General features: G+C 41.7%; 1 protein-coding gene across 3 annotated transcripts in view; it reads right to left on the bottom strand.

Annotated features, from left to right (window-relative positions):
• The window catches only part of SETD3 (SET domain containing 3, actin N3(tau)-histidine methyltransferase), an 85,365-nt gene that overhangs the window by 5,855 nt on the left and 52,808 nt on the right, over window positions 1-26,702 (bottom strand). For all 3 annotated transcript variants that reach the window (XR_004244557.2, XR_004244556.2, XM_032134824.2), the window contains exons 7-11: window positions 11,514-11,572; window positions 10,590-10,704; window positions 4,137-4,211; window positions 2,831-2,997; window positions 1,855-1,940 (exon numbers count right to left, since the gene is read on the bottom strand). Coding sequence is in view for 1 of the 3 variants with exons in the window: in XM_032134824.2 (XP_031990715.1) it covers window positions 1,855-1,940; window positions 2,831-2,997; window positions 4,137-4,211; window positions 10,590-10,704; window positions 11,514-11,572 (502 nt within the window). In the remaining 2 variants the exon portion in view is untranslated. The remainder of the gene's footprint in view (window positions 1-1,854; window positions 1,941-2,830; window positions 2,998-4,136; window positions 4,212-10,589; window positions 10,705-11,513; window positions 11,573-26,702) is intronic.

Raw genomic sequence — 26,702 nt, 5'->3', positions numbered from 1 at the left:
CTCTGGAGTTAACAGAGCTGGGTTCTAAGTCAGGGTCATCACTTGCTTACTGAGCAACCTCGGCCAAGTTACTTATCCTCTTTGGGTTGTTTGTTTGTTTGTTTTAGACAGGGTCTTGCTCTGTTGGCCAAGCTGGGGTGCAGTAGCAAGATCACGGCTCACTGCAGCCTCAATCTCCCAAGCTCAATCAATCCTCCAACTTCCCAAAGTGCTGGGATTACAGGCACGAGCCACAGCATCCAGCCGACTTTATACTCTTCCCCTACTCCCCACCCAACCGGGTCTCACTCTGTCACCCAGGCTGGGGTTGGCTTACTGCAGCCTTCACCTCCCAGGCTCAAACAATCCTCCTACCTCAGCCTCCTGAGTAGCTGGGACTAGAGGCACGTGCTACTATGCCCAGCTAATACTTATCCTCTTTGAAGTGGAATCTCTACATCAGTAAAATGGGAGCACTTATCAATCAAGGCTGATGGGATTAAAATTAAGCATGCACCACATTTAGCATCATACCTGGCACACAGTGAATGCTTCACAAATGCTAGGAATATCATCACCATCACCTCTCTTAATGATAAATTCCTTGAGTATATGAACTGCAACATTCAATTCTGTATCCATATATATGCAAGAAAAGCTCACAGTTAACCCCTTAACTCATGTTCATTAAATTGAATTGATGAGCCATCACCCAAGTACAAAAAGCACCAAAAGCTCCCACTTGAGTAACTAAATCTAGTGACAGGGTTGCTTATGAGAACAATGACTGTATCTCAGCTTGGGTTCTGCAGTTGGTGTGTGAACTGTCTCTCGTTTTGGGACTAGGTTTTTTCTGCCTCCAGCGTGACATCAAGCCCTGGACTTGTGCTGCACTGCTCCCTGGATCCAGACATTAAAATCAAAGCCAGTGACTGCCAAGCACAGCAGCTTCCCCCACACGGGCCACGACTGCTTCCTCCGACCAAGGAAGTGCTTGGGCAGCTTCCTTCCAGAACACTTGTTCATCTGTTTACTCAGTCAAACATTTATTTACTCATTCCTACTCAGTCTGTTCTGTACAGGATTTAAGGTAGTTAACAACAGCAAAACACACACACACACACACACACACACACACACACACACTCTTAAAAATTAAACCTCAGGACCAGGAAATTTGTAAGACACATTTTAGGATGAAAAATAAAAACACAACCACGAGAGGTCAAAGCTCAGTATAAGAGACCCCAAATGACTTGTTCTAAGCAAATATAAAAGTAGATGCTCAATACATATACTTAACTCTTTCTGGGCCTGAAATAAGAGGCTGTAGCCAGGAACATTTTGTGTTCTACACAGATTCTGTTTGCAATGTTATTTACTCTAACAGGATGCTTGGCATTAAAATGCTTGCTGGCAATTTCAGATTTAGAATGCAGAGTAGGTTAACAAATAAAGTCCTACGGTCCACGTATGCCACAGCTGACTACACAACATCACAGCATCAACTGATCCTGAACTGCTCTATGGAAGTGAAAAAGACTAGTGCCCTGTGAGTGAAATGAGGCTCTGTCAGGCAACAAATGTAGAATTTTGATATATTTACCCCATCGAAGATGTTTTAAGTTTTCTTCAAATGCAGTTGAGAATTATTTGTGTATTACAAATTAATACTGACAACACATCGAGGATTTAATAAAACATTTCTAGCATAAAACAAATCAATTTCTTCTTTCTCCAGTATTGCCATCTTGTCTCTTCCCAAAAGTATTGTAGTTTTAATCCACTTTACCTTTAATCCGAATCCCTATGCTTTACACTTTCATGATTTAAGAAGAAAAAAGTCAACATCTCTTTTTTCCTGAAATGACTTACCTTCAGTCATGCAGAATACTCGGAGAAAAGCCAAAAGCTGAGCAGAGATGGGCGGCTCCGTAAAATGCAATGCAAAAACGCTGGAACTGATAAAAGCAGAAAGCAAGATAAGTCACCCTGCTGCGGTTACCCACTTGCTCCAAACTGAGATCCCTTAAGTCTACAGTACGTGTGGTTGTCCTCAAGGAGAGCTGAGCTGGAATGGGTCATTCCAGCTCCTCATCTGAACTGTAAGCACGATTTTCAGCCCCTGCAAAAGGCCACAGGCTGGGGCAGAGGCAAGTGGACATCCAGAATTGGAGTCCATCCTCACAAGCTTTTCCTAGAGCCTAACAGCTGTAATCTCAGGTTGCACGCAACACATTCAAAAAATTAAACATACACATGGTTTTTAAAAAGTGTTAACAATAATTTATGTTGAGTTTACACTTTAATCGTTAATCAAATATTGACAAGTTCAATAAAAAAAGGTCTGGATAATCCATTTTCATTAAGAATGGTTCCTCCATTCCCTGGAGAATTAATGAATCCTAATTCCTGTCTTATCATTTTACGCCTCAAACGCAAGAAAATCTTAAAGAATTTAACTAGAAATTCTTGAAATCACTGAGGATCATGACTTCATTACAGAAACTAATGGTAGCAAAGAATTAAATGAAACAAATTGATCCAGGCCATTAACCTTTTCAAGGTGAAAGACATGAATGATACGAAAGTACTTATTTAACTTAATGAGGATTTCAGGCCATATCCCCCAGAACTGACTGTGAATGCGCCCAACGACACAATTATGTTTATCTGAAAACGCTGGTAAGTCACCAAGCGTCGCCATGGCTTAAATTTTCTGTGCCACAGGGATAAACGAATTAAGACAAACTACTGGAGAGAAGGTTTATTAACACACCAATTAAACACTATGCAACCGGAAATAGTTCAAGCACTGCAGGAAAGGGCCAACCGACGTTTTTCTACGTACGTGGGGATGCCGGCACGAGCCAAGACCTCAGCCTTCATGGCGTAGAGTCTGTCACTTTTACTCACTCCAAGCTTTATTTTCACTCTGTCGTGTGAGTTATTGTCAAAGAAAAAACCACTGTGGATCACAAACTCTGCATTGGATCGAGTGCCATAAAAAATGTAAATCTGAGATGCAGTAAAGAAAAAAGAAAAGGGCATTAGACAAACTTGGCATGTATTCTTAACGCAGAGTAGGGTAGAGGCTTAGTGCTACTTTACATTTAGACACTGAAAGCATTGATACACCTGTTTGGTATAGGTTGCAAGGGTGAAGCTGTGCAATTTTCCCAACTTTCCAAACTGCCTGAGACCAAGCACCGACTTCCACCACCGCGTGGAGAGGAGAGGAGAAGCCAGGAGAAAGTACCAGCAAAGGCCTTACTAGTACTCAAAGGACCCCAGGTGCCCTGGGGTCACCAGGCCTCTATTATAATCCTCTTCTCCTTCCAAAGGATAGCAAGGCTATTACTATAAGATTGCATTTTAAAATTCACCAAGTTCTTCCTGTCCTTTTAATACAGCAGGGTCTTTTCTGGAACTGTAAAGCAGTATCTTTCAGAAACTTATTTCTAGATCCTGTGGCAATTAATCCTGCACCTAGCAGGTGGGTTTATAAACTCTTCTGAAGAAGGAACAGATCAGTACTTTGTTAGACAAGTATTTTTCATTGTCTCAACTGGAATGTCAATTATGGATGTGAGTTCCATGACTGTACTGTCTGCTTGGGTGTAGACTGATAGAATGTAGGAATTTATAGACACGTATTTTCAAACTCACCCAAAGGCTTACCCCTCCTCCCACCCAAACTACTAGATTAAAAAATCAGAGATTAAAATGAAAGTATAAGACAACAGATTCCCCTGCTTTTGCCCCTTACTCTCATAAAGAAAGTTCTAATCAGTAGAAAAAATAAAGGCAACACAGTTTGTGAAATGTTAAAAATTGTTTTAGTGTCATAACATACTTTATTTTCAGTTAACAGTGTTACAAATATTTACAAATATTAGGCCAATTGTGCAAGTAACTGTGTTTAAATCTTTTTCTCTGTGGACCCAAAACACAATGCAAAGCACAAGAAGTGAGTAAAGCACAAGTGAATATGTGTACTACGGGTTCAGGTCTCAAGATGTGTTCCAGAAAAACAATCCTCAACGTGAATTCCACATTTTTTCCCCTAAGTTAAGTTCCTTTTTAAGATTACCAACACAGTGTTAACTTAGTGCCCACTGGCTGGCTCACATTTTGTGAGATGCCACAAGACCCACCTGCTCTCCAGCCCGAAAATCCTGCAGAGCCACACACTCACAGCGGTCATCTTCCAGGTTGTAACCAGTAGTGATCTAGCCCGGGCGGGGGAGGAAGGAAATGATGGTGAGGCAAACACACGTACATCTCACTTAATCTATGAGCTTGTTTCCGGCAATCAGAGGAAAAAGGGGATCCAAAGGTACTCAAAAGGGTGCATCTGAATGCTTTGGAAAATGGGGCAAAGAACAGCTTGAGCACTGAGGTTAACTCTAGTTATATCAGAGATGATTATGGAAAATTACATACCTGAAATAAAGGAAGTACAGTTAGATAAAGAGACTGTACAGATTGTCACTTGCTGGACTCAACAAAACATAATCGCCTCTGGGCCTCCCTGGTGGCAGTGAGGGCAGTGAGCCCACAGGCCACGCCTCCCACAGGTGCACCTAAGCTTCCTTTCTGTTCACTGATGATCTGCACAACTCTCATTCATTTGCAAGTATTATCTTTATCTAATGTTTGGCCATTAAGAAACCCAAGTGGGTGTTCCATTGGATAAAGAATCAGGGAAAAGAAAAGCTCTATTTCTGAATTATGGATATATGCTCTGAATTAAAGAAATTAACTTTCAAGCATGCAAAGGCAAAATAAAATAACTTTGTTGTTTTTTATTCCCTCTCTTTCTGCTGAGAAATACAATGTGAGAGTTTCTAAGTCCATTAGAAATAAATATAGAAAATCCTCTCACTATACCCCAAACCTGCGTCTCCTTCTAAGCTCTCCTGTCTTAGTGAAGGTCAGCCAATGTCATGGCCTCAGGATACAAGTTACAAGGAAACCCTCGCATCTCACCTGGTCAGCATTTCGTCTTGTAAATACTGTTTGGACTTTCTTCCTCATTCCTCTGCGTGGCTACAGTCCTTATTCCTTCTCACCTAGCTTGTTATTTGCAAAAACCTTCCAACTCTTGGAACCTAGTCTCAAAACCCAATACTGTCCTTCTGGAGTTGATAATTGTACCATGTCACTCTCCTGTTCAAAATCTTCCTATGATTCCGCTCTGCCTTCAGAATAAACCCCAAGTTCCCAAGCACGGCCGAATAAGGAGGCGGCTCACGCTTCCCTCCAGCTTCAGGAACTGTCACCCACCTGCCGTCCCAGTTCCCTCCTGCCTGACACTACCTTCTCCTCCTGTTGTGGCCTGGCTTCTTGGGGAAGCCCCTCCTTACCCCGCCCTTCTGTGCACTCCCACAGCCCAGTCCTTATGCCCTCCAGCCCAAGTGACGTTATCTGTGCACCTGCCTCCCCATCGGTCGGACTTGGAAGCCAGAGCCCCTTGTTGATCTCTGTGTCCCAAGTGCTCAGCACACAGAACCTAAAACCTGAAGTGGCCTTTGAGAATATTCACGTGATGCATGAACCCCCAGGGGAAAGGAAAGGGTCTCCAGCTTCTATTAAAAGCTCCTTCTCAGAGTCCTGTCTTTCAGAGCAGCGCCCAATCTCTTAGGTTGTCTGTCGATGGTCACTGATTACTTTTTGACCTACTCATTTTATCCTGGAGAATCAAAGGTTCACAGCAGCTACAAGTGCTCCTTGCTAATAAGGCATCAAGAGCTTGGATTCAAAAGATGACTTCTGAGTCTAGGGAATGGCATTTTGGGATGGAAGGCCATGTAACACTAATCTTTAAACTCAATATCCCAAGAATAAATATGGTTTATTAACCATATGTATAAGAGTCCTTCATGCTTCTGATCTGCAAAGACCAGTGAGAAATATGCAGCAATGAGAAATAAATGAAGCCAAGTACTCTAGAACATTTCACTCGCAGAACATTTTAAACACTTCAACTGAATTAAAATCAACTCCATGAAGTTCTTCCCCAACACTGGATGTACTTTTCTGACCCCAAAACATCACCTTGACAACAAAGTGGAATGAGAAGCTGCCCGTATCATGAACTCCCAGGAGGGAGTCCAGGCACTCCCAGGGTGCTGGCAGTACAGGTACACAGGGACCTGCCAGCAGCACAAACAGGAGGGAAGTTAGGGGAAGGAAGAGAAAATTTAGGGAGATTGTGGAGAAAGGATTATGGGTGTTTAGGGTATTTTACAGATATTTCCCACTCTCAGCAAACGTCACGCTCAAGAAATGGCTTAACATGTCCACAGCAACCCTGACAGGCAAACAGGCTGGGATCCTGCCCCGGTCTGCAGCCCTTTCTCAGGGAGGGTCAGAATGTTTGGAGGCTGAGTATCTTTTTTGTGTGGCACTGCCAAACACTTCCTCTAGGATGGTATCAAAAGTGTGTCTCAAGGCAAAGAACTGCAGCCCGAAGCACAGGCCCCGCCCCTCCCTTGCCTGAAGCCAGGTTTCTAGAGGACTCTCTCAGAGCAGAGCCCTCCCGTGGTGGGCCTGCAGAGGGGCCTTCCAAGGCTGTAAGGACTCCACTGCTCAGCAGGGGCCTTCTGGCAGGAGCCCCAGGAAATTACCACCTACGCCCAGAAATCTGCAGCCACTGACCAGGTCTGACTTGAAGCCCAGACTAAGAGAGGAGGGGTTGGGAGGGCCAGGGCTGGTCCAGGGGCAGCCTCCCGATGTCAAGCAAGGACAGAGTCCTTCCACCTCCTCCTCGCCCAGCTCCACGTGCCGCTTCCTGCCTCCCACACTGCCAGCTAACTCCCCTCTACAATATTGAGTGCCATCCTATGCCAGGCCCTAAGCGAGGCACTTGGAAAATGGCATGAAAAGTCTCAGTCCCTACCCATAGGGACATCTAGTGGAAAAGAGACACAGGGAGAAAAAAATTTATATATATACGTATATATAAAAGCATGTGGAACTGAGAATAGCCCCACAGGAGTCTCAAGTGCGCCCGGGGGAGGGGAGCGGGTGGCAGCCGGAGTTTGTTGGCAACGCTGGAGGAGGAACCCAGCAGGGAGTGGAAGCCTCCAGCAGCTCCATGGAGCCCTGCTCCCTGAAAGCCACCACCTGCCTGCAGCACACACCACTCACATCTGTGGCTGGCTTGGTAACTGGATGGCACACTTGGTGCACAGCTGTATTCTAGTTTCGTTTACATATTAAAAGTAACGTAGGAGGAAGAGCATGATATACACACACACGATATACATCCCTAAGATGGAAACAGAGTGAGGATCATTTACATTTTCTTTTCTGTGTTTTTCAAATTTTCTTCAACAAATATGTATTATATTGATTTCATGGCGGGGGGGGGAAGGATAAAGTAATACAGCCTCATCAAATAAAATTTGGAAAATATTTTTTAAAAACAAAGAAAAAATAAGATCACAATCACGTTAACATTTTGGTTTATTTCTTTCTGATCTTTTTTCCTAGGCATGGGGCTTTTACACTCATTTATTCACCACTCATGAATTCATTAAAAAAATACCACAGGGATATAGCAACGAACAAAACAGACCCTCCTCCAAAATCACCCTACGTTCATGGATCTTCCATTCTAATGGGAGGTGGGGGGTGAACCAACAATAATTTTTCAAAAAGGCAGAAACAGAGGATCTGAACAATAGAGGGAAATGCAACAGGACAGGGCAGGATGAGCTGGAGGCGTAGTCATTCCACACAGGGTGCTCAGGGCAGCCACGCTGTAGGAGGTCTATAAGTGAGTCCCATAAGTGCCTCAGGAATGGGGGGTCTTAGGCAGAGGCGACAGCAAGAGCGAAGGAATCTGCTGGTGTCTGAAGAATAGCAGGGAACCAGAGGTGAGTCAGACCTGTGTGCATGGAGGGTGTGGGGGGACAGGTTGTTTGGAGAAACTTGTCTGCTATTGTAAAAATGGGCTTTTGAGACTGTAAGACTCATCTAAATATAAATGTTTTAGATTTATTTTTCAATACACAAACAGAAGGACCTTGAAAAAGAACTTCCCTCCGTTGTGCTTGAATTTCCAGCTGCCCTTTCATCCCACCTGGTAGAGTCGCAGATTCAAATGCAAGGACTGATTATTCCAACATACTCTCTGTATGGGAACTAATACCACTGTCTATCAGTCACTTATAAGTATCCTTCTCATATCAACCGAAAAATCCTCAACAAAGGAAACCTGCTGCTTACATTAAGTTTGAACAAATCATGCAAGATATAAAGATGTGTTGTTTGTTTCTTCCAGCTTAGTACCACACCTTATAACCCCTTCTACATTTATTTCTCTGAGTGGCTAGGAAATTAGTTTATATTCACCAGAATCTCTAGCCTAGGTGTTCATCCAGCCCCTTACTTTCTTTAGCATTTCCTTGCTGTCACTGGTTTGGAATTACTGTTAACTGACTTGATTCTTCTGTTTCTACTACTGTAATCAGGTTTTTGGGATATTGTTAGAAGCAGACAGCGTTGCTGGGTTACAAATTCTACCTACTCCCTGAGTGATAGTCAGGGTAGACTGACAAGAAGAAGATGATCGTCAGGATAGACGCACACAAAAAAGAAAATCTCTTCTCTTAAAAGCCGAGCCTTGATTTCAAGACTTTATTTTTAAAACGACATTAACAGTAATATGTATCATATACAACTTTGTAGTGTTAAAATAGAATTTCTTAAATTCCACTCCAGTAAATTTCCCATGAAATCTTATAATTACAATGGGAAACAGTTCGACAAGAGTGCAGAGTGCAGAATGTCAGGAACATAACCACTGTAAGACAAAGTACCAGCATCCTGAATAAACCTTCTACAGGTTAGCAATGTTTCTGCCAGGACTATGGTAGGTTAAAAAGTATGTAAGTCGTTTTACGGAAAATACAGCGTTGGTTGTCCTCAATTTCTTTCTTTTATTTTGAGATAAACTAACCTCTTTTTTTTTTTAACATTTGGTAGGGGAAAAGGAATTGTTTTATTCCATTTACATGGAAGCCAAACAAAAACCAATGTGCAGATAAGTGTATGAGGTGCCAACGGATGGAAGCTTCGCTAGGGACCACGGGGGCCTGGCGGCGGCCTCAACACCATCAGGTGGACCGTGGGGCTGGGGGTAGGGCACTGCTCACCTTGCTACAGAGGCTCCTATGTTAATTCTTTTTGTTTGTTTAGAGTAAAGCCAAGCATTATTGCTTTATTAAAAAGAACTCTAATAATCAATTGAGTTTGGGAACAGATGATCTCATTCAAAAAAAGAAAAAGAAAAATACTACAGTCAGATATTAAAAGCTACCTGAAGATTTCTTAAATTTCAAGCTTATGGTCAATTTAAAATACCTCTGAAGAAAAACAAAACAAAAAATGTAAAATTATATTCATTAATGAAAATAAGTTATAAAACATGCTATTATGTCTTAGTATTTATTACAAATTAAATTAAGCATATCCAAATTAAGGCAAAAATGTAATTATAAAAATGGAACTATTCTTTCTTGCCACAATTTAAATACTTTTAAGATTCAAGAGCGTACTTGTTGCTAGACCTTCCCAAATTAGCACTAGGATATTCTGTCTTCAGTGTCTGGCGCACACTACGTGCGTTCTGGCCATTCTGGGGAATTCAATGTGAAACAATCATTCACAGCATTTCTTTATTCTATTTATAATACTGCTAATAACAAGGAAAGCTGACAGAGAAAAGATGAACATAAAACCTAATCAAACAGTATACTAGTATAAAGTATGATATTTCAAAATGATCCGAAATGTATCCTATTTCTGCCTACTAGTATCAGGAAATCTTTATCAGACAACCCTCTCACAGAGCACAGAGGGCTTCACCTCTGCTGCTGCCTGGAATCCGAAGAATGTGGAGAAACAGAGCCTGTCTCCTCCTCTTCCCAGCTGTGGGCGACCATAATAATACAATTTCCTCCTCCCCAGGCTTCCCAGGTGTGAGGATGCCAGCTGACTCCTGCATTCAAGGGCGAGGAGCCCAAGGCACCAGCCCCCTCCTCCCGCCCCACAGCACCAGGGAAAGCAACTAACAAACACAGGTTCGTAAACATGGCCAGGGATTCATCAGCCCATCAGGGGAAGGGACCGGGGACAAGAAAGAATCAGAAGTACAGAACTGGAAACAGAGAGTCAGCAAAGAAAAGAAGACACAAAAGGGAAAACGAGAAATACTATTTTTTCCCCAATAAATGAGCATTTTAAAGAGAATAAGTAAAAAGAAACTTTGGTTTAGTCTGTGGTACAATAAGAAAAGAAAATGAATGTTGAGGCTGGAATTATGGCTTAGCAAATACATGTAGTTCACTGTGGCTTTTGAAAATGGTATAAGATTCAAGCTCCCAGTTTTCAGTATTAGTCAATGCAGTAAAAGAAAAATACCAGCTTCTATTTGAGGGCGGTGGGGAGGAGTGGCCGGTTTGGTTTTGTTTGTTCCTTTTGGAGGGAGGCAGCGGGGGGGGGGGGGTACGATGCGTAGGTGGAATAACACCCCCCTCCCAAAGCTTAGCAACAACAGCCTCCCAGATTCAACACAACACAGGGGAAGAGGTCGTTACCAGGCCGTTGGTGTGGTTACACATATCCCATAAAGGAATCAGAGCCAGGGTCACGCGGGAACCATCCTCTGTGGGAATTTGGTTTTGCCTCGTCATAACAGAAGAGACTGCCCACCTATAACAAGACAAATGGTGATTTAAGGTTGGAACATTTAAAAGCCAAGTACAAAAAGAAATAACATAACCAAAAATTTAGGTTTGACCTCTTACAAATGTACAAAGTCTTTTCCTAAGTAACAAAGGTAATGTTTGGCCTTCATCATCATTTAAAAACAAACCCAGGGTTTTAAAGAGCCAGGGGAAATGCAGGAGTGAGTGTTTAAGGGAGACTGTTCCGAAGAGGCAGAGCCGGAAGGAGGGCTTTGCGCAGGGCTCAGGCCCCTTCCCGGGTCTTCATGACTCACAAAACCCACTCCCCGACACCCCTAACCCAACCCTCTTTTGCCCAAATGCTGACTCTGCACCTATTTTAAGCCTCATTGAAGAGCAAACCATAAAACTCCTTTCTGATCAGAAATCCTCTATGAATTGTAAGAAATGTAAAATGTGACTTTTTTATTACACTGTGCAGTGAATTAAATCTCTCCGTTCAAAAAAAGTCCCCATTTTACACTGACATAGTCTTTTTTAAATAAGAAAAGAAAAATCCATAGGACCACCCAACACTAATGTTAATCTCAAGTAGCATTTGGCTACCTCAGCTAATCCCCTGCCATGACAGGTTAATGGCAATTTCTACGCGGCTATGAAAATGCCGATACTTATCCAAGCTGCTCATGATAACTTCTGAAAGATGAGCTCTGTTTGGATGCTTTAATGGTCACAGCAGGTCACTTCTCACTGAAGCCCTTCCCTCCCTTCCAGGATCCCACTTCATTTAGAAACCACCCCCAATACATAGGCACACACACAGCCCACACCAACCTGTAGTCCTCATAAGTGAAAGAATCCTTCAAGGGCAGTTTGTTGGCATGAGGATGGGTCTGGGAATTAGAAGTTTTAGAAAGCAGAGGTGAAAAGAGAAAAAGGGAAAACAGAAATCAGTCAGCAGAATTTCATTATTTAGCTGCCTAACAGATCCTAACAAGAGCCAAATGAAGCAGGCGGCGTCCAGCCGTGCTACAGAGGGATCATTGCGCTGTTATGCTCTCATACATTACTGTCAACTTAATTTGTTGTGCCCAGCAGCCGCCATAAATCTGCTTCTTCATATTTCGATACTAGCACCCACAGACACCGCGCAAAATACAATTTAAGGTGGACCGACTTTACAAAAGGCAGGCACGCCCACGCGATAAGCACTGGATCTAAGCAGAAACGCGGAGCCGCCCAAGCCAGGTCCATCCTGGCCCCACTCTGCACCTCATGCCATGATGTACCGCACAGGCCTTCTGAGAGGGTTCAAATCCCATGTCAACAAAAGGAACAATTAAAGGCACTCTAATCGGTTAAAAGCTCTTTCATTTCTCTCTGACTTAAGTCATTTGATGGGAATCAACTTGTTGTTCGCACATGAATCATATACACGGCAAATGCGGATCAAGCACGGAAAATCAGGAGAAGTGCAGGTCTACGAGACTGTAAAATAACTTCACAAACACATAGGATAACGACAAAACAGATCAGCATATTTGAATTTTACTTCTTTCCTGGACAAAAGAACATTTGGTGAAAATACTAAAACTTCACTTTTATGAGAAAATTATATAGATTTCATATTCTCTCTTCACCATGTCCCCCACCTTAGGCCTTTCAAGCACTTAAAAACTTTGTCTCAAATAAGAAATTAAAAGCTGTTAACAGTACAATTTTGATCTTCAGTTTCAATTACAGTCTGATAGACAGATTGCAGTAAGTGATCAAATGAACAAATGGTTATTTCTGAGATACAAATGAAATCCTGCTGAAGCCGGGTCTCCGCACCACTGTTAATGCAGGAAGCTCCATGTAGCCTGCAGTTTTCACTCCTGACGCATTGGCATCACAAGTGCACTGTAATTTATCATCGCTCACTGTAATGTACTCGCTGGCACCCTACGCAGGACAGTAGGGGATGAGGTAAAAGTAGCTAAAACCGTAAATCAATTGGAAAACAAAAGCTTGTGCTCAGTGCGCAATTTTAGGCAAATCATGTATTACAAAAGGCTGCCAATTGAGTGTTAGTTCCCAGGTGCCCGACCCTCCCCTTGAGTCTTTTAGCCCAGTTTTAACCCTTTGGAAGAAATGTCAAAATATAAAAATATATTCACATAATTTTTTTTTTTTTTTGAGATGGAGTCTCACTCTGTCGCCCAGACTGCAGTGCAGTGGCACAATCTCAGCTCACTACAACCTCCGCCTCGCAGGTTCAATGGATTCTCCTGCTTCAGCCTCCCGAGTAGCTGTAACTACAGGCGTGTGCCACCACGCCCAGCTAATTTTTTTTTTTTTTTTTGTATTTTTAGTAAAGACGAGGTTTCACCATATTAGCTAAGCTGCTCTCGAACTCCTGACCTCGTGATCCTCCCGCCTTGGCATCACAAAGTGCTGAGATTACAGGCGTGAGCCACCAGGCCCAGCTAGCTATTCACGTATTTTTAAAAATGTGTTCTGTGATAAAAATGAAATTAATGCAGGCATACTGTAAGTCAACATATAAAATAATATACTGTCCAGGGGCATTTTCTAGCTGATACAGGAACATGTGGAAATCCTATGGGGTGAGGGGGGTGGGAGGGTCACCAACATGGTGAAGACAGGTGAGAATCCTACAGGATTGAAGCTTCTCACTCCCTTTTCTTTGTAACAGATGAAATACAAGGTTATGTTCTAAGAGTCCTAAAAATGTTTTCCATTTAATTATTAAACTTAACCACATCAGCGTTCAGGTCTTTCCTTACTAAAGTATAAACTGGCATATAAGAACTACCTTTCCCCTAAAAACTAACTTGATCACAAGAAATACCACAAAAAAACTTCAAAAGTGTAAAGAAAAGGAATTCCATCGCTAAAATTTCCTTTCACTTGCAATAAAAGGAAACTTCGCATTACCCGATCAACTGGGAACTTTGCACATCATGCCTGTTTTCATACTCTAGGAAGTGGGAAAGTGTTGTTTTTATTATTTTTATGTATTTTAATTTATTTAAACTGTAGAATTAAACTGTAGAAAGTTAGTAAGTTCCAATGCTAAATGTCTAAGTCTAAAAATCTGGAACCCCCACTAAGAAGTTTGACTTATTAAATGGCAGAAAAGATGACAATATTCAAAACTGGAATGCTAAATCTTGAAATGCTAAATCTAAAAATAACTTGAAGAGTCTTCTAACTCTCAAATTTCTTTAAGTAGCCTTGGACCCTACACAACTATCCAAACATGGGTAATCTCCATCAACAGACGGAAAATTAACTCTTCAAAATGTTTCTCTTCCTGCTATTCATACACATTTCTTACCGAACATACAAGTCCATGCTCACAGTACTGATGAAATCATTAAAAAAAAAAAAAAAAAAAAAAAACTCAAGAAAAAAATGTCTCACTGCACTCTTCAGATTAATTTTGAAGATCATTTTGGCTGCATGGTTACATAATATTTGCAGAATCTGTTAGAAATAGTTGTTCTTATCTTATTAAGAAATAGGGTGTACACACTGTACATAATTCTGGTTAAAAAAAAGATTCTGCCACTGACACATGCTCTTAACAGTGACACTGAAGCAAAATGTGACACTAACGGAGAAAGGAAATAACTTTCTCTCCACAGAGCTCTCATTACTATGACACTACCGCCACCTACTGGCATCTTGGGAGAGTAGATTACAGTCGCAGAGTTCTTGATATTTCCCAGGGCAAAGCCTTTAAAGCAACTTACTGTAAACCAAAAACTGGGCTTATCAAAAACAGCTACTACTTCAGCTTTACCCAAGTAAAATTTGGTTTCTAAAAAGAAAAATCTCTGCTATCTCTAAAAACTATTATATAATAGTTTTATAAGAATCTTCAGACATTCAAATATCAAAAATATTCATAATTTAAAAATATTTAATTTTGAAAATAAATGGTTTTACTTATTCTGAAGAAGTGAACAAGGATAAGACAAATGTCTATCTCAAACAATTTTCATTTAAGCTCAGATAATGACTGTATTAAAAAAAAAAACAAACCTTTTTCCCTGTTGAAGACCAAGTTAAAACACATCTTCCAAAAATTATTAATCTGAAGTTACTGGAAAGTTCCTAAAATATCCTTAGATGAAAATCTTTAAGCTCATATGTTATACAAAGGATAACTGAGCATTCCTCACTTAATGAAGCAAAGTGGTGCTTATAAAGGTTTTGTTGATTGCAATAGCCTTTTCACTAGACGACATTCCTAGCTTGCACTTTAAAAATAAAAATGTACAATTAAAACAGAAAACGTACTCTCTGCAGCCAATTGGTTTTAGCTTCCAAACCAATTGTAACTGTAGATTCCGAGACACAGACACACACGGGATGGGTGAGGAGGGTTCCTGGGAGGCTTCTGCCTGCCACTGTCAGAAAGACGACACTGAGAGGGCCTCTCAGGCACCGGCGGCCCAGCAGCAGCAGGCGATGGGGTCTCCTGAAGCGCTACCTCCCCTCAGCCCACACCTCCCAATAAATACACGGATTTTCTCCAGATTTTTAAAGTGATTAATATTTTTACTTTCTTGAGCACAATAAATATATGAAGATGGTGAAATGAACCATTGCTGTGGCTCATAATCAGGCCTGAAGCACTACAGAGCCAGGCAACCCAGGGACGCACTCTTCTCCTTCCCTCTTCCAGCAAAAGGAGGCATTCCATGTGAGACACAGTAATATTGTACGGAGTACAAAATAATCACTATGTTTGGGAAAGATTAATATCTAAAATTGTTTGTTTGGCTTCAATAAAAAAGAGCAATATTGCTAAATATGTAAGTATGACATTTTGAAGAATTTACCATATTGCATGGGTCTGGTAGCTATGCTTAAGGAAATTAAAAACCACTACAGTCAGCATACTTGATCCTTATTAAAGTTCTGTCTTGAACTATCACTCACATAAAACAAAAATAAACCAAGAAGAAATTTAAATAAAATCTATGGATTATAAGTGTTTGAAGATAAAAAAATGAACAATATTCTGGCTTTAAAAAATTGATTTAGCATGCAGCTTCTCTTTATAGTCCCTTGATAAAAATGAAATCTCCCTAACAAACACTTAATAAAACCTGTCAATATCTCTGGAAAGAAAAATGACACAAATGCATTAAGCATTAAATACCCTTGGAAAAAGTCACATATTCTATGAATTTTTGATGTACTATCTTGACATTAATGTAAAACCTTGATATTTATAATTGACAGATATTTAATAAAGTATAAAAGAAGATGGCTGCTGCACGGCATGCAAATGTTCCAGGGTGATCAGAAACGAGAGATACAGACATGCACTTAAACTAAACAAACAGTTAATATGTGTTACACAAATCAGCTGCAGGCTTATTTTAAGCTCATACAACAAACCTTTGTGGAGAACCAAAATAAGCAGAATTCATTATTATGTGAATCCCTAATTCAGAAACATCTAGTACGTGAAACAGCTTTGAAACATTAACAGCTCTGCACAGGAACAAAATACATTTGAGTTAAGGTTTTTTTGTTTTTCATGTTTTTTAAACATTTAACAATAAGCATTTTTAAAATAAAATAAAGGTATTTCCATAAATACATGGAGAGGTATTTCCTAAAACAATTCTCAAAAGACCATATTTAACCTAAAGAATCAAAATGCTCTGAAGAAAAAAAATATTAGAACACACAAGTGGCCTCTAAGACACAAACATTTCTCAAAATCAGATATTTACTTTTCTAAAGAATTCTCTACCCAGACTGATTTTTACTTAAAGAAAAACAAGTTGAATATATTAATCACCTTCAATGAGGCATTTAACTCTACAAAAAGGAAAGTTGCTCATAGAAATGATTCTAAATACTGTATGTTAAAGAATTTACATTCTGCCATAATGCATAATTATTAATTTCAAATATATTTATGGAAGAATTCAGTGACTCTGCCCTGTTTGATGACTATAGTATCAGAAATGACAAAATATAATTTAGAAGTTGTACCTAGCTTGTTCTGATAAAAAACCATAATGCCATGCAATTAAATTTTTCTGACTAAAATCCAGCTGGGTCGTGTTTTGCTTCACTCCTTAAGCATACATTAAAAGAGATAGTCAGGGGCTAATTAACCAGGAACAGACACACCTAACTCCAGTGATGGTTTCATTTTACTTCCTTCTGCAAGAATGAGATCAGTCACAAACTCTCACATTTGGCCTTTTAGGGTGGATGCAATTTTGTAAGTTTCAGAAATGTGACCCTATCTCATATAACCAAGAGACCTCCGGTCTGACAAATTCCTGGGCAGGACAGCCTGTGGCATCCTCCCTTGGCCCACTGTGGATCCATGGCCTCGGCAAATACACGTGCTTTGTAAAAATTAAGGAGAAAGCGGAGGTGCAAGAGACAGCTCCATCAGCCCATCCTATACGCCTACAGAGACCCCCGAATCCTCTTCAAAGCAATACTGCACCAATCAGAGAGAGAATGGGACCAGAGAGAGAGTAAGAAGAGGGACATCCCCAGAAGGAAACGGAGTGAGGAGAAACGGGAGAAGAGAAACAAAAAGAAGAAAGCTGAATATTGGAAAGATGGAAAAGATGGCAGGCAGGAGAAAAATTTACACTAAATACCTTGAGGTTTCCCCCTTCTACCCCCAAACGAAGGCTCATAAGCAGCAGCATGCAAGACAGCGAGTTTCTAGGAGGCTGATCAACCCGTCTTCTAAGTGGATATAATACAGTTTAACAGAATGACAAATTGCAAAGTATCTCTTCAATCGAAAATTTAGTTTTGATGACCATAAATCAGAATCAAAACATGGTCCACATGTTCAGCTCTTGAGGGAAAAAAAATCAATTTTTAAGACTTTTATTTTTAAGCACAGATTATATCCAACTCTTCAGGGAATTTTTCATCACAAAGTTCCTTGAATTCACTCAGTATGATGAAATAAAAATTTAAATACATCAATACACATTGAATTAAGATTTTCTACCTTTCGCTTATATATAATTTTTCTATGACAGATATGTATCACCTTATAATTTAAAAAATTTAAATTAAGAAAATGAAATTAGTGGAGAAATAACACTGTTCAATATATTTATAAAATTATGATGGAAGAACTTTTTCTCCCATTGGAAGACACTGAATCTATAATCTACATCCAGTTAAATTTAATTAAAATTTGTTGAAACATGGCAAAAGATATGTCTGTTTAAAAACCTTTTTATTAGCTACCATTTGTATACTCTATGATGGGCAACCAATTATGAACCAAATTTAGTTACAATCCATCAACATTTTTGATCGTCAATTACTCAACAAATATTTATTGACTTAGAAAAAAAGATGAAGATAGGTTAAAACTAGAAATTCATTCATTCAACATATATTTCATTTCCTGAGCACCTCCAAAGTGGAAGGCACTGTACATCACTGATATCATCAGGGGGTACTGCCTAGCAGTGAAGACAGTAAGTGACCAAAAAACCACAAAAGGACGGTACACAAGGTCGTGCAAATCCCTCTTCTTCCGGGCCACCTTCTCCAGTCTCCAGGTCCCTGTTGATCCTTCTGCCCTGTTCCTGCCTTTCCCACGCGGCCTCAGTCTGCCCCTCACAGCTGCACGCGCTGTGGCCATTTGATTAGCATCTCTTCCCCGCCCAGTCCCCACAGGCAGGCTCAGCAAGGCAGGGACCACGTCTTCTTTGACCACCTGTGAGTCCCCAGTGCCTTGCTCAGTGCCTCATTCAAAGAATTCCTCTTCTTTTTTAGAATTTTAAAATTTATTTTTAACTACACCTGCTGGAATGGGACAAAAAAATCTTCTTTCTCCAAGTGACAAGATACACTTCTACTCTTTTTCCTGGGACAGTGGAGGAAAGCTATGACTTCAAAGGTGCTGCTGAGAGGCTGCACCAGGGACTGGCAACCCCAGGGGAATCTGATCTCCACATTCCTCTTCGGAAAGCTCCAGCCCATGTGGGCACCCCTGCCACACCAAGGCAGTGACTGTAGGCTTCAAAAAACACAGTTTTCCACATCCTTCTATCCTATGTTCCCTCTTATGAACAGAATATTCTTCTACCATCTAGGGGTCAGAGAATCTTCTCATTTTTTTCCCCAAATCTCTCTTTAAACACATTTGAGAAAGCTCTATTCTAAGAATCCAAAGAGAAACAACATAGATCAAGCCCACCAGTCCTCTGTACCAAATGGTCACCAAATCTCCCCCCACCCCCAACTCACCCCAAGCACGTAGCCTTCGAAGAGGTGGGGCTGGGAACCTGCCAGGTCATCGAAGCATGCTGCCCAACCCACTTGTGCTGCCATTTCCTCACTGGAAAAAGCGGGGGGACGGGGGGGAAGGGGGTGTTGCAGACCAGCTACTGCTGTCTTCTTTAAAGACAGTAAATCTTTCGCGTCTTTGCCTTTTGACACTACCTGTCTCCCCACCCCCACCCCCAACATCTCAATCTGCTGACTGACTTAAGGACTCTAAACCATGACCAAGCCTCATTCTCTGGTCTGCAAAAAGTCAACTCCACCAAGCGATCAATGCTTATTCAAAAAGTATATATACTTCCAACTCCTCCATCTTATTAAAGAAACTAGAAATAAACAGAACGGTAAAAACAGTTATTATTTTATAAGCAGGCTAGAGTGTATCAAAAAAGCAGGCTAGAATTATGTATTATCGCCAGTTTCATAATATATTGTTTTAGTTTTAATTTCAGCAATTTCGGGTTTCAATAATTCAGGATAACTACCTTGGACTCTGTTTAAATGAGTCAATCTAGCATGATCAGAGTAATCAGTCATTTACAAGAGAATGTTGGGACCACCATAATGAAACCAACTTCCTTTATAAGGTAACTGACATTCAGAACATGCAGATAAACTCCTGTCCTAGAAAGGCATGACCTCAGCTTGGTATATAAGAAAGCTCTCTGTCATCTCCATGAGAAAGAGTGGGAGAGGGAGACAGACACTAGCAGTCATCATTTGCTGAGTGCTCTGTGCCAGGCACTCTATTGAGAACTCTATGTGCATATAATTTAATCATCTCAATTCCTATGAAATGGCACTTATTAGCCTCATTCTACAGATGAGGAAACTGAGAGAGAGAGACATTAAAGGCGTACCCAAGTTTACCCAGTTAGTAAATGACGAGGCTAGGTAACAACCCAGACAAGAGTTTTCTGGAGTTTACTTCAAGGCAGAGGATATCTACTTGTCCTACTTTTATAAATAAAGTCTTATAAAGTCTAATAAAATCAATATATTTTTGCTTGGTGAAATTCCAGAAAAATGCTTGGTAACTACCGTTCTCATTTAAAATTCACCATAGAGGTATTATAAACGGCATTATGAAGTTTAAAGGCAGGCAACATTAGCAAAACTAAGACAGTGAGTCTATTATTTCCCGCACCATCAGAAAGAATACCATGTTTAGCTGTAAGTCTTTGGTCATAAAATCTCAGTCCTGGATGGTAACTTAGATGACCTGGTCTAATTCTGTTCACCATGCACATGAAGAAGTTTGGTCCAGAAAACATATGTATCAAATACATGTATGAGAGAGGTCATATTTGGCATTTCCTTCACTAGAATTATGCCACATCGATGTCCCAACAATTTCCACTATTCCATCATCTGGAATTCCTATCATTTTTATGATAACTCTTAACAGCCTCAAAGACACCCCACAGCTTTGCCAATCATTAAACCAGTATATCAAGTTATTACACTAGCATTATCTTTTTGGCTACTTTCAACTCTCCTTATTGTCATGTTGTTAGGGAAATGAACTTTGGTCCCTTAAACATTCTGCTTTTAAGCCTAAAGGAAGTTGAGTAGTCTGTGAGGAGCTCACGAGGAATGAGCTCTAGGGGTGCACCACAGAATCTGAGAACCCTTCTCTGTAAACTGTTGGGGTTCTAACAAAGAGAAGCCAAATCCTGATGTAATAAGTCAATCCCACTGATTTAGGAGGACTGCCACAATTGACTGAGGCTGAGACAGCCACATTCTCAAGAGCACCATCTAAATCCATACATCACATACACTGCCTTGTCACCAGCTGCCAGGAGTTTACTTAGGTAAATCTCACTGATAACAAAATCTAAGGTAAAGGTCCCCGCTGTATCACACCCGGCTGCTGGTCACAAAGGAGGGGAGTGGGGATGCAGGGGAGAAAACACAGCTCAAAACCCCTTCCCCCATCAAAGGCTCAGTGTGCAGCTCTGCGGAGCCCCGCGGCCCCCCAGGCACCTGGGGACAGAGGGTCTGTGGATACCAGCAAGTCGCAGATGTGCTGGCTCTGCTCTTCCACCTCAGGAAGCTGTTACTTGAGGGAAGCAGTTTCCAGTTATTCATATTCCCTCCTTTTCTCTATTCCCCACGCTCAAAGAGTGTTCAAAAGGTACCAGTCAAAGACAAAATCCGCAACACTGTCCCTGGGTTGTTCTAGATAGAGCCAAATTACTGTTCTCACCTACAGCGGAGAGGTGTAAAGGCCTTTCAGAGGGAAGTAACAAAACTTCTTTGTTTATAATATACAGTCACTGAGAAAGAGCTATAGCTCTCAAAATCTAAGTAACCTTTTTGTGTATCCTCTGAGAAGGGAACCCTCAAACATATTACCCTGAAATTTGACAAATAAAATGAATATTTTAACATTACTAGTAAAATGTCCCATTAAAACTGCAACGAACTGAATTATAGGATTATAATTTATTAGAGTCAAAACAGAATGGTATTATAGTAAGTCAAGACACTTGAATAACCAAACGTAATTTAAAATCTCCATACCTTTGGGTAGAGTACCTGAGAGGTTTGTTATTAAGCAAAACTATTTCATATTACCTTCAGTTGATTTTTTTAAATTGCCTTTCTCATTTCATTAGGAGTCCAAAATAGGTACCAGAAGGCTCTTAAGCACTGTTATGAAGGAAAAAAAAAAAAAAAAAAAAGGGCAGGCACTAAGATGCCATCAGTACTTGCTATTTCTCCATTAGCATTAAGATATGTTAGAAAAAAAGTCATTCACAATACTTCCGTAAGTACTGTTAAAGTTACACTCTGTCTTAAACTGAACAGGGGGTAAAATCTGGAAGAACAAAGAAGCAAGGCCAAATCACACAGAGTGCACCCACCTGTACCTGGCTTCTCTTATAAGAACAGCCGGCCGGGCGCGGTGGCTCACGCTTGTAATCCCAGCACTTTGGGAGGCCGGGGCGGGCGGATCACGAGGTCAGGAGATCGAGACCACGGTGAAACCCCGTCTCTACTAAAAATACAAAAAATTAGCCGGGCGTGGTGGCGGGCACCTGTAGTCCCAGCTACTCGGAGAGGCTGAGGCAGGAGAATGGCGTGAACCTGGGAGGCGGAGCTTGCAGTGAGCCGAGACTGTGCCACTGCACTCCAGCCTGGGCGACAGAACGAGACTCCGTCTCAAAAAAAAAAAGAAGAACAGCCAAGGGATATCCAAGTAGCACAAGTTAGAAAATTCAAGTCTGATCACTTCCTTTTTCATAAAAATCATACTTTGCCTTGTATTTTCTTAATTAAATGCTCTACTGATCAACAGTGGTAAAATGGATTTCACTCTCTTTTTTTTTCCAGAGGAAATACTATCTCACATTGTTAAGAATGATACCATTTTGTTGGAGCATTCAATTTCTGGAAACAAATTTTCAATGAAAGAATAGTTTAATCAGTGCAGATCTTTTAAGCACTACCTAGAAAACAGGTAATTATTAAATTGTCCACTTGGAATAGAATGCAGGAAATCCAACAGACTGACTTAAGCTATCTTTTACTGTAAGATGTTTGACTATAGTCATAGATGAGAAAAGACTTCAGAATTGGCTTTTGAAATCCAGGTCAGCTGACTCCCTACTCTGAGCCCAGAAACTTGGACAGCTCTTACATTCAGGGGACAGGAATGGTAGGGTCAGGAAAGCCCGGAGATTCAGAAGAGCAGGAAGAACAAAGCAGGAACGTGGAGAGGATGAGGACACTGCGCAAGGAGCGAAGCCAGACCCCAGGCCCTCCCAGAGGGCATCATACTTCAGGGTGGGGAGAGACAGGCTGCTGAGGCTGGAAGAACTCAGTGTGGAATGTTTTTGATAAATGTTGTGATTAAAGGTGAAAGACAGGACATCATCTCAAAGGCATGGGGGCTGTCTGTAAACCAAGGGGATAAAGCCAGGACAGAAAGAAAGAGTGAAAGCACAGGGCCAGTGTCTCCGAGCTCCTGACCAGAGTTCCTGACCAGGCACCAGAGCTTCCCTTAGCTCAAGGGGGGACCCTTCCTCACAGGGAGGGGAGGAGAGGAGGACATAAGAAACTCAGGCAGAAACAAAAGGAAAGGAAGTTCTTGTTACATGGTCTCAGTTTTCTCAGCAGTGCAGGAATGAGGGCAGCCAAGGAAGAGCTGAGACACAGAGATCCTGAATCTGTACCCAGGGAAGTGAGAGAGAAGCCAGTAAGACACAACTGTGCCTTTCTCCAGGCAGGAAGGAGACTCACCGGCCAGGCTGAGAGGGCTAGACTCACCTTGCACTAACTGTTATGGCACCCGGAAACTTCACAACACTCAGCGCCCGGGAGCAGTAGCTGAGAAGGGGGATGGTGGGGAGGACACGGGGCTTCGGAGGGTGCCTCATAGAGCAGGAGGGACGAGGCAGTCCAGAGGGAGGGCTGATGGACTAAATCACGGCAAACTAGTTCCACTTCTCCCTACTTCTTTTAAATTAAACTGCACCAGACCAAAAGAAACAGGACAACAAATAATAATGGTTAATTTCTGCACTGGCACACAAAATAACACTCTAGCAGGTTTGCTGAACTAAGGAGTGCTACCCTCTACAAGATGGTTAGCCAACTATCTTGCCAAAGTCAGAGGGTCAAGCAGGAACTCCGCCACCCACGTGCACACCTTGGTTTTTAACTATCCTGGAGTAGGAGCCACAAGGAGTTAGGCGCATGCAAGAACACGAAAGGCCTGTCAGCGGGCACTGGGAGCTGCCGTGTGGCCCAGCAGAGCAAAGTGGTTAGAGCACTTGCCTGGCATCTAGCCCTGCAAAGCCCGGCGCCAGCTCTGAACCTGGAAGACCTGGAGCAAGTGCCTAGGGTTTCTGTGCTCAGTGGAACATTCTCAGCAAACAGTAAGCAGTCAGTAGGCATCAGCTGTTACTAGTCTTTAGTTTCTGCCATATTCGATTTGTACACAGCAGTTGCAGAAGGGATTATCTCGCTCTAAGCAAGGCACTGGCAGATGCCTAGAAATGGACCTCCATTTAAGTGTTAGAAAACAGCAATCCAGCTACCTCTTTTGTAAGAGACATAAGACAATGTGGAGTTTAGATTTAGCCTCCAATTACTCAGGCTGTAGAAGATGGTACAGAAGAGAATCTCTTCTTAAGCACTTAATGAATCTACTGCAAAAAGAAAAAAATCTGTTTTCCCATCTGTACTTCCAGACACATATAATAAAGTGACATTTTCCAACATAGGTTTTTCTAGATCATTAGCTTTGTCAGTTAAGACTCTATGCTCAGCAAAATGACCATTATTTTTCCTATTTACCTTTTAATTTCTAAAAAAAACAAGTTGTTGTATTAACCTAGAGGTAATCTTAGATTATTAATCCCTAAAAAAACTTGATGTGGAAAACAATTCAAACCCCCCTCCCCCAAACACACACATTTTCACAACTTTCCAGACTGGAATAATAATCTAATTATTGGAATAATCCACCCCCCCATCCATTTAGCCAAATCCTAAGACAAGGTTTAAGATTCCTTTGCCTTCAAATCTTCATATGACCTCCAGTGACCTCTAAATGTCTAACCCATGCAGTCTACAAAATATCACGCAGCACTCTGGTTTATGCCACATGAAATTGCTCCTGAGTTGCTTCATGGATTTCATTCATTCATTCACTCATTCAACAAATATTCAGAGCACCCACTGAGTGAAGTGGAAAACCAGGCAGCAAGACAGACCTGGCTTCTGCCCTCACAGATCTTCCCGTCTGCTGGATGGTGGACACTGACAAACAGTCGCAAACAGGAAGGAACCAACAAAAGGGAACAGGTGCTGGGGTGTGCAGAGCAGGGAGAGCAGCAGAGCAGCTGAGGCCTGAATGTGGGGAGAGGGCAGAAGGGGACCCAGCAGAGAGTCCTTAGCTCTCCTGCAGGACCCGGCAAACAGAAGGTGCTGATAAACACAAACTGACTCCATATTCACCACTGCCACTTCCTATTTTCTCCAGAAGTCATAATCGTAGGTTGGAAGAAAAGTAAGAGACTGACCATCTAGTAGTGATCACTGACCGATGTGTAGATTTCCTTTAAAATTTGCCCTTTATTTATTTTTTAAGGTGTCCTCTCCCAGGTGGGAGCATATTTAAATTCATACCAGAACGGCCCGCCAAGCTCAGAAAAGCAAGCTCCCAGGTTCAGTTCCTAGGTTCAGGATCATCCCAGCCTCCAAAGTGCCCACTTACACCTCGCTCGGCCAAGGAGGGCAGAGGCCTTGCCTTTCGTATTTACCTACTCCCCCTGCTTCTGCCTCCCCCACACTGCATGCCCCACATGCTGCAATCAGTAACTCAGGTGGAGATGCAGGGAGAAGCAGGCGGTGATGTGAGGGTTTTACTTGGCAGGCAAGAGAGCGTGGGGGGCAGCTGGGGAGCATCCGGAGCGCCTCCTGTCATGTTCCTATGACGAGTCTGCTAACTTTCCCAAGTGTGGTCATTTTGCAAATTAACCTTTTAGCTCGAAAAATAAAGCTGAGTACTTCCAATTATTCACAGAAACTTAATGGTGCACTTGATGCTGACAAGGAAAACATACCTTTGGATTACGAAACAGACAACTTCTCCATTTGACTGGAAGATGCCCACTGACTTTCAGTGAAAATAAGTTACCCCATCATAAGGATAACCAAAATAACCACATCTTTTAGCCTTTAACTGCTTAAAATATATGTCCATGTTTTAGAAAACAGGACATAATGAAATAAATGTAATATTTACTGTGCTACTCTTGTGAGTAAGTGTGAAAACTGTAGGATGAACTATATCTGCAAAAAAGTAGGAAAAGGAACAGGTGTTAAACTTTCAAGAAAGATTTTGCTTAATCTCAAAAAAGTTATCAAAGTAAAATAGCTATTATTTTATAGAAAATGATAAAGGAGGCCAAGGCACAAAGTGGTATAATTTTATCCTCGATGTACTAATGCACATTTCTGCAGCTTCAGAGCCACTTTAATCTCATCTTAAAGCTTCCTAGCAAAGCTTCGTCCATCAACTCCCCAAACCTGCACTGTGTGTCTGCTGTGTGCAAGGCACTGTGGGGGGACAATGAGCAAGATGAGTTCCCTGCTTTTAAGGAGCTAACGACTTTGGAGCAGGGAGCCCAGACAGGCAAACTGTGATGTGTCACACCAGGATACATGACACGTGTTGGAATTCAGAAAAGAGGCTGCAGTCACTGTTGGGAAGAGGGGGATCTGGCAATGACTCACAGAGGAGGCGGCATGTGAGTTAAGTCTCTAAAGATGGGCAGGATTTTCCATGTGGGAAGGGAGACATCCCAGACAGAGAGTACCGGAAACAGCAGAGGCAGGGAAAGGAGGGCTTGTTAAGGGAAGCTGAGCAGCTGGGGTTTGCAGAATCAACAGGCACACAGAGGGATGAAAAGGTGAAATGCCAGTGCAGTCCCAACACATGAGGCCCTGCAGAGGGTGGCACAGTGCCCACTGCAGGAGCATTAGAGTATTAGCTATGGAGCCCCAAGCAGTGCTACCCATCTGGCCTGTTACTTCACATGTAAAATGAAGACAACGCCTACTACCAGAGATGGCTGGCACTTGAGAGGTGTCAGTAAGTTAGTATCCATCCAGGAACAAGGACTTCGTAGACACTGAGCACCCCGTCTTCAGCACTTAGGAAAAGTAATCTGCCAAAGGATGAATCAAAAC

The sequence above is a fragment of the Hylobates moloch genome, unplaced genomic scaffold (genome assembly GCF_009828535.3).
Source record: "Hylobates moloch isolate HMO894 unplaced genomic scaffold, HMol_V3 SCAFFOLD_16, whole genome shotgun sequence".
Taxonomy (NCBI): domain Eukaryota; kingdom Metazoa; phylum Chordata; class Mammalia; order Primates; family Hylobatidae; genus Hylobates; species Hylobates moloch.
The sequence above is the reverse complement of the archived record's forward strand: the minus strand, read 5'-3'. Positions and strand labels throughout refer to the sequence as shown.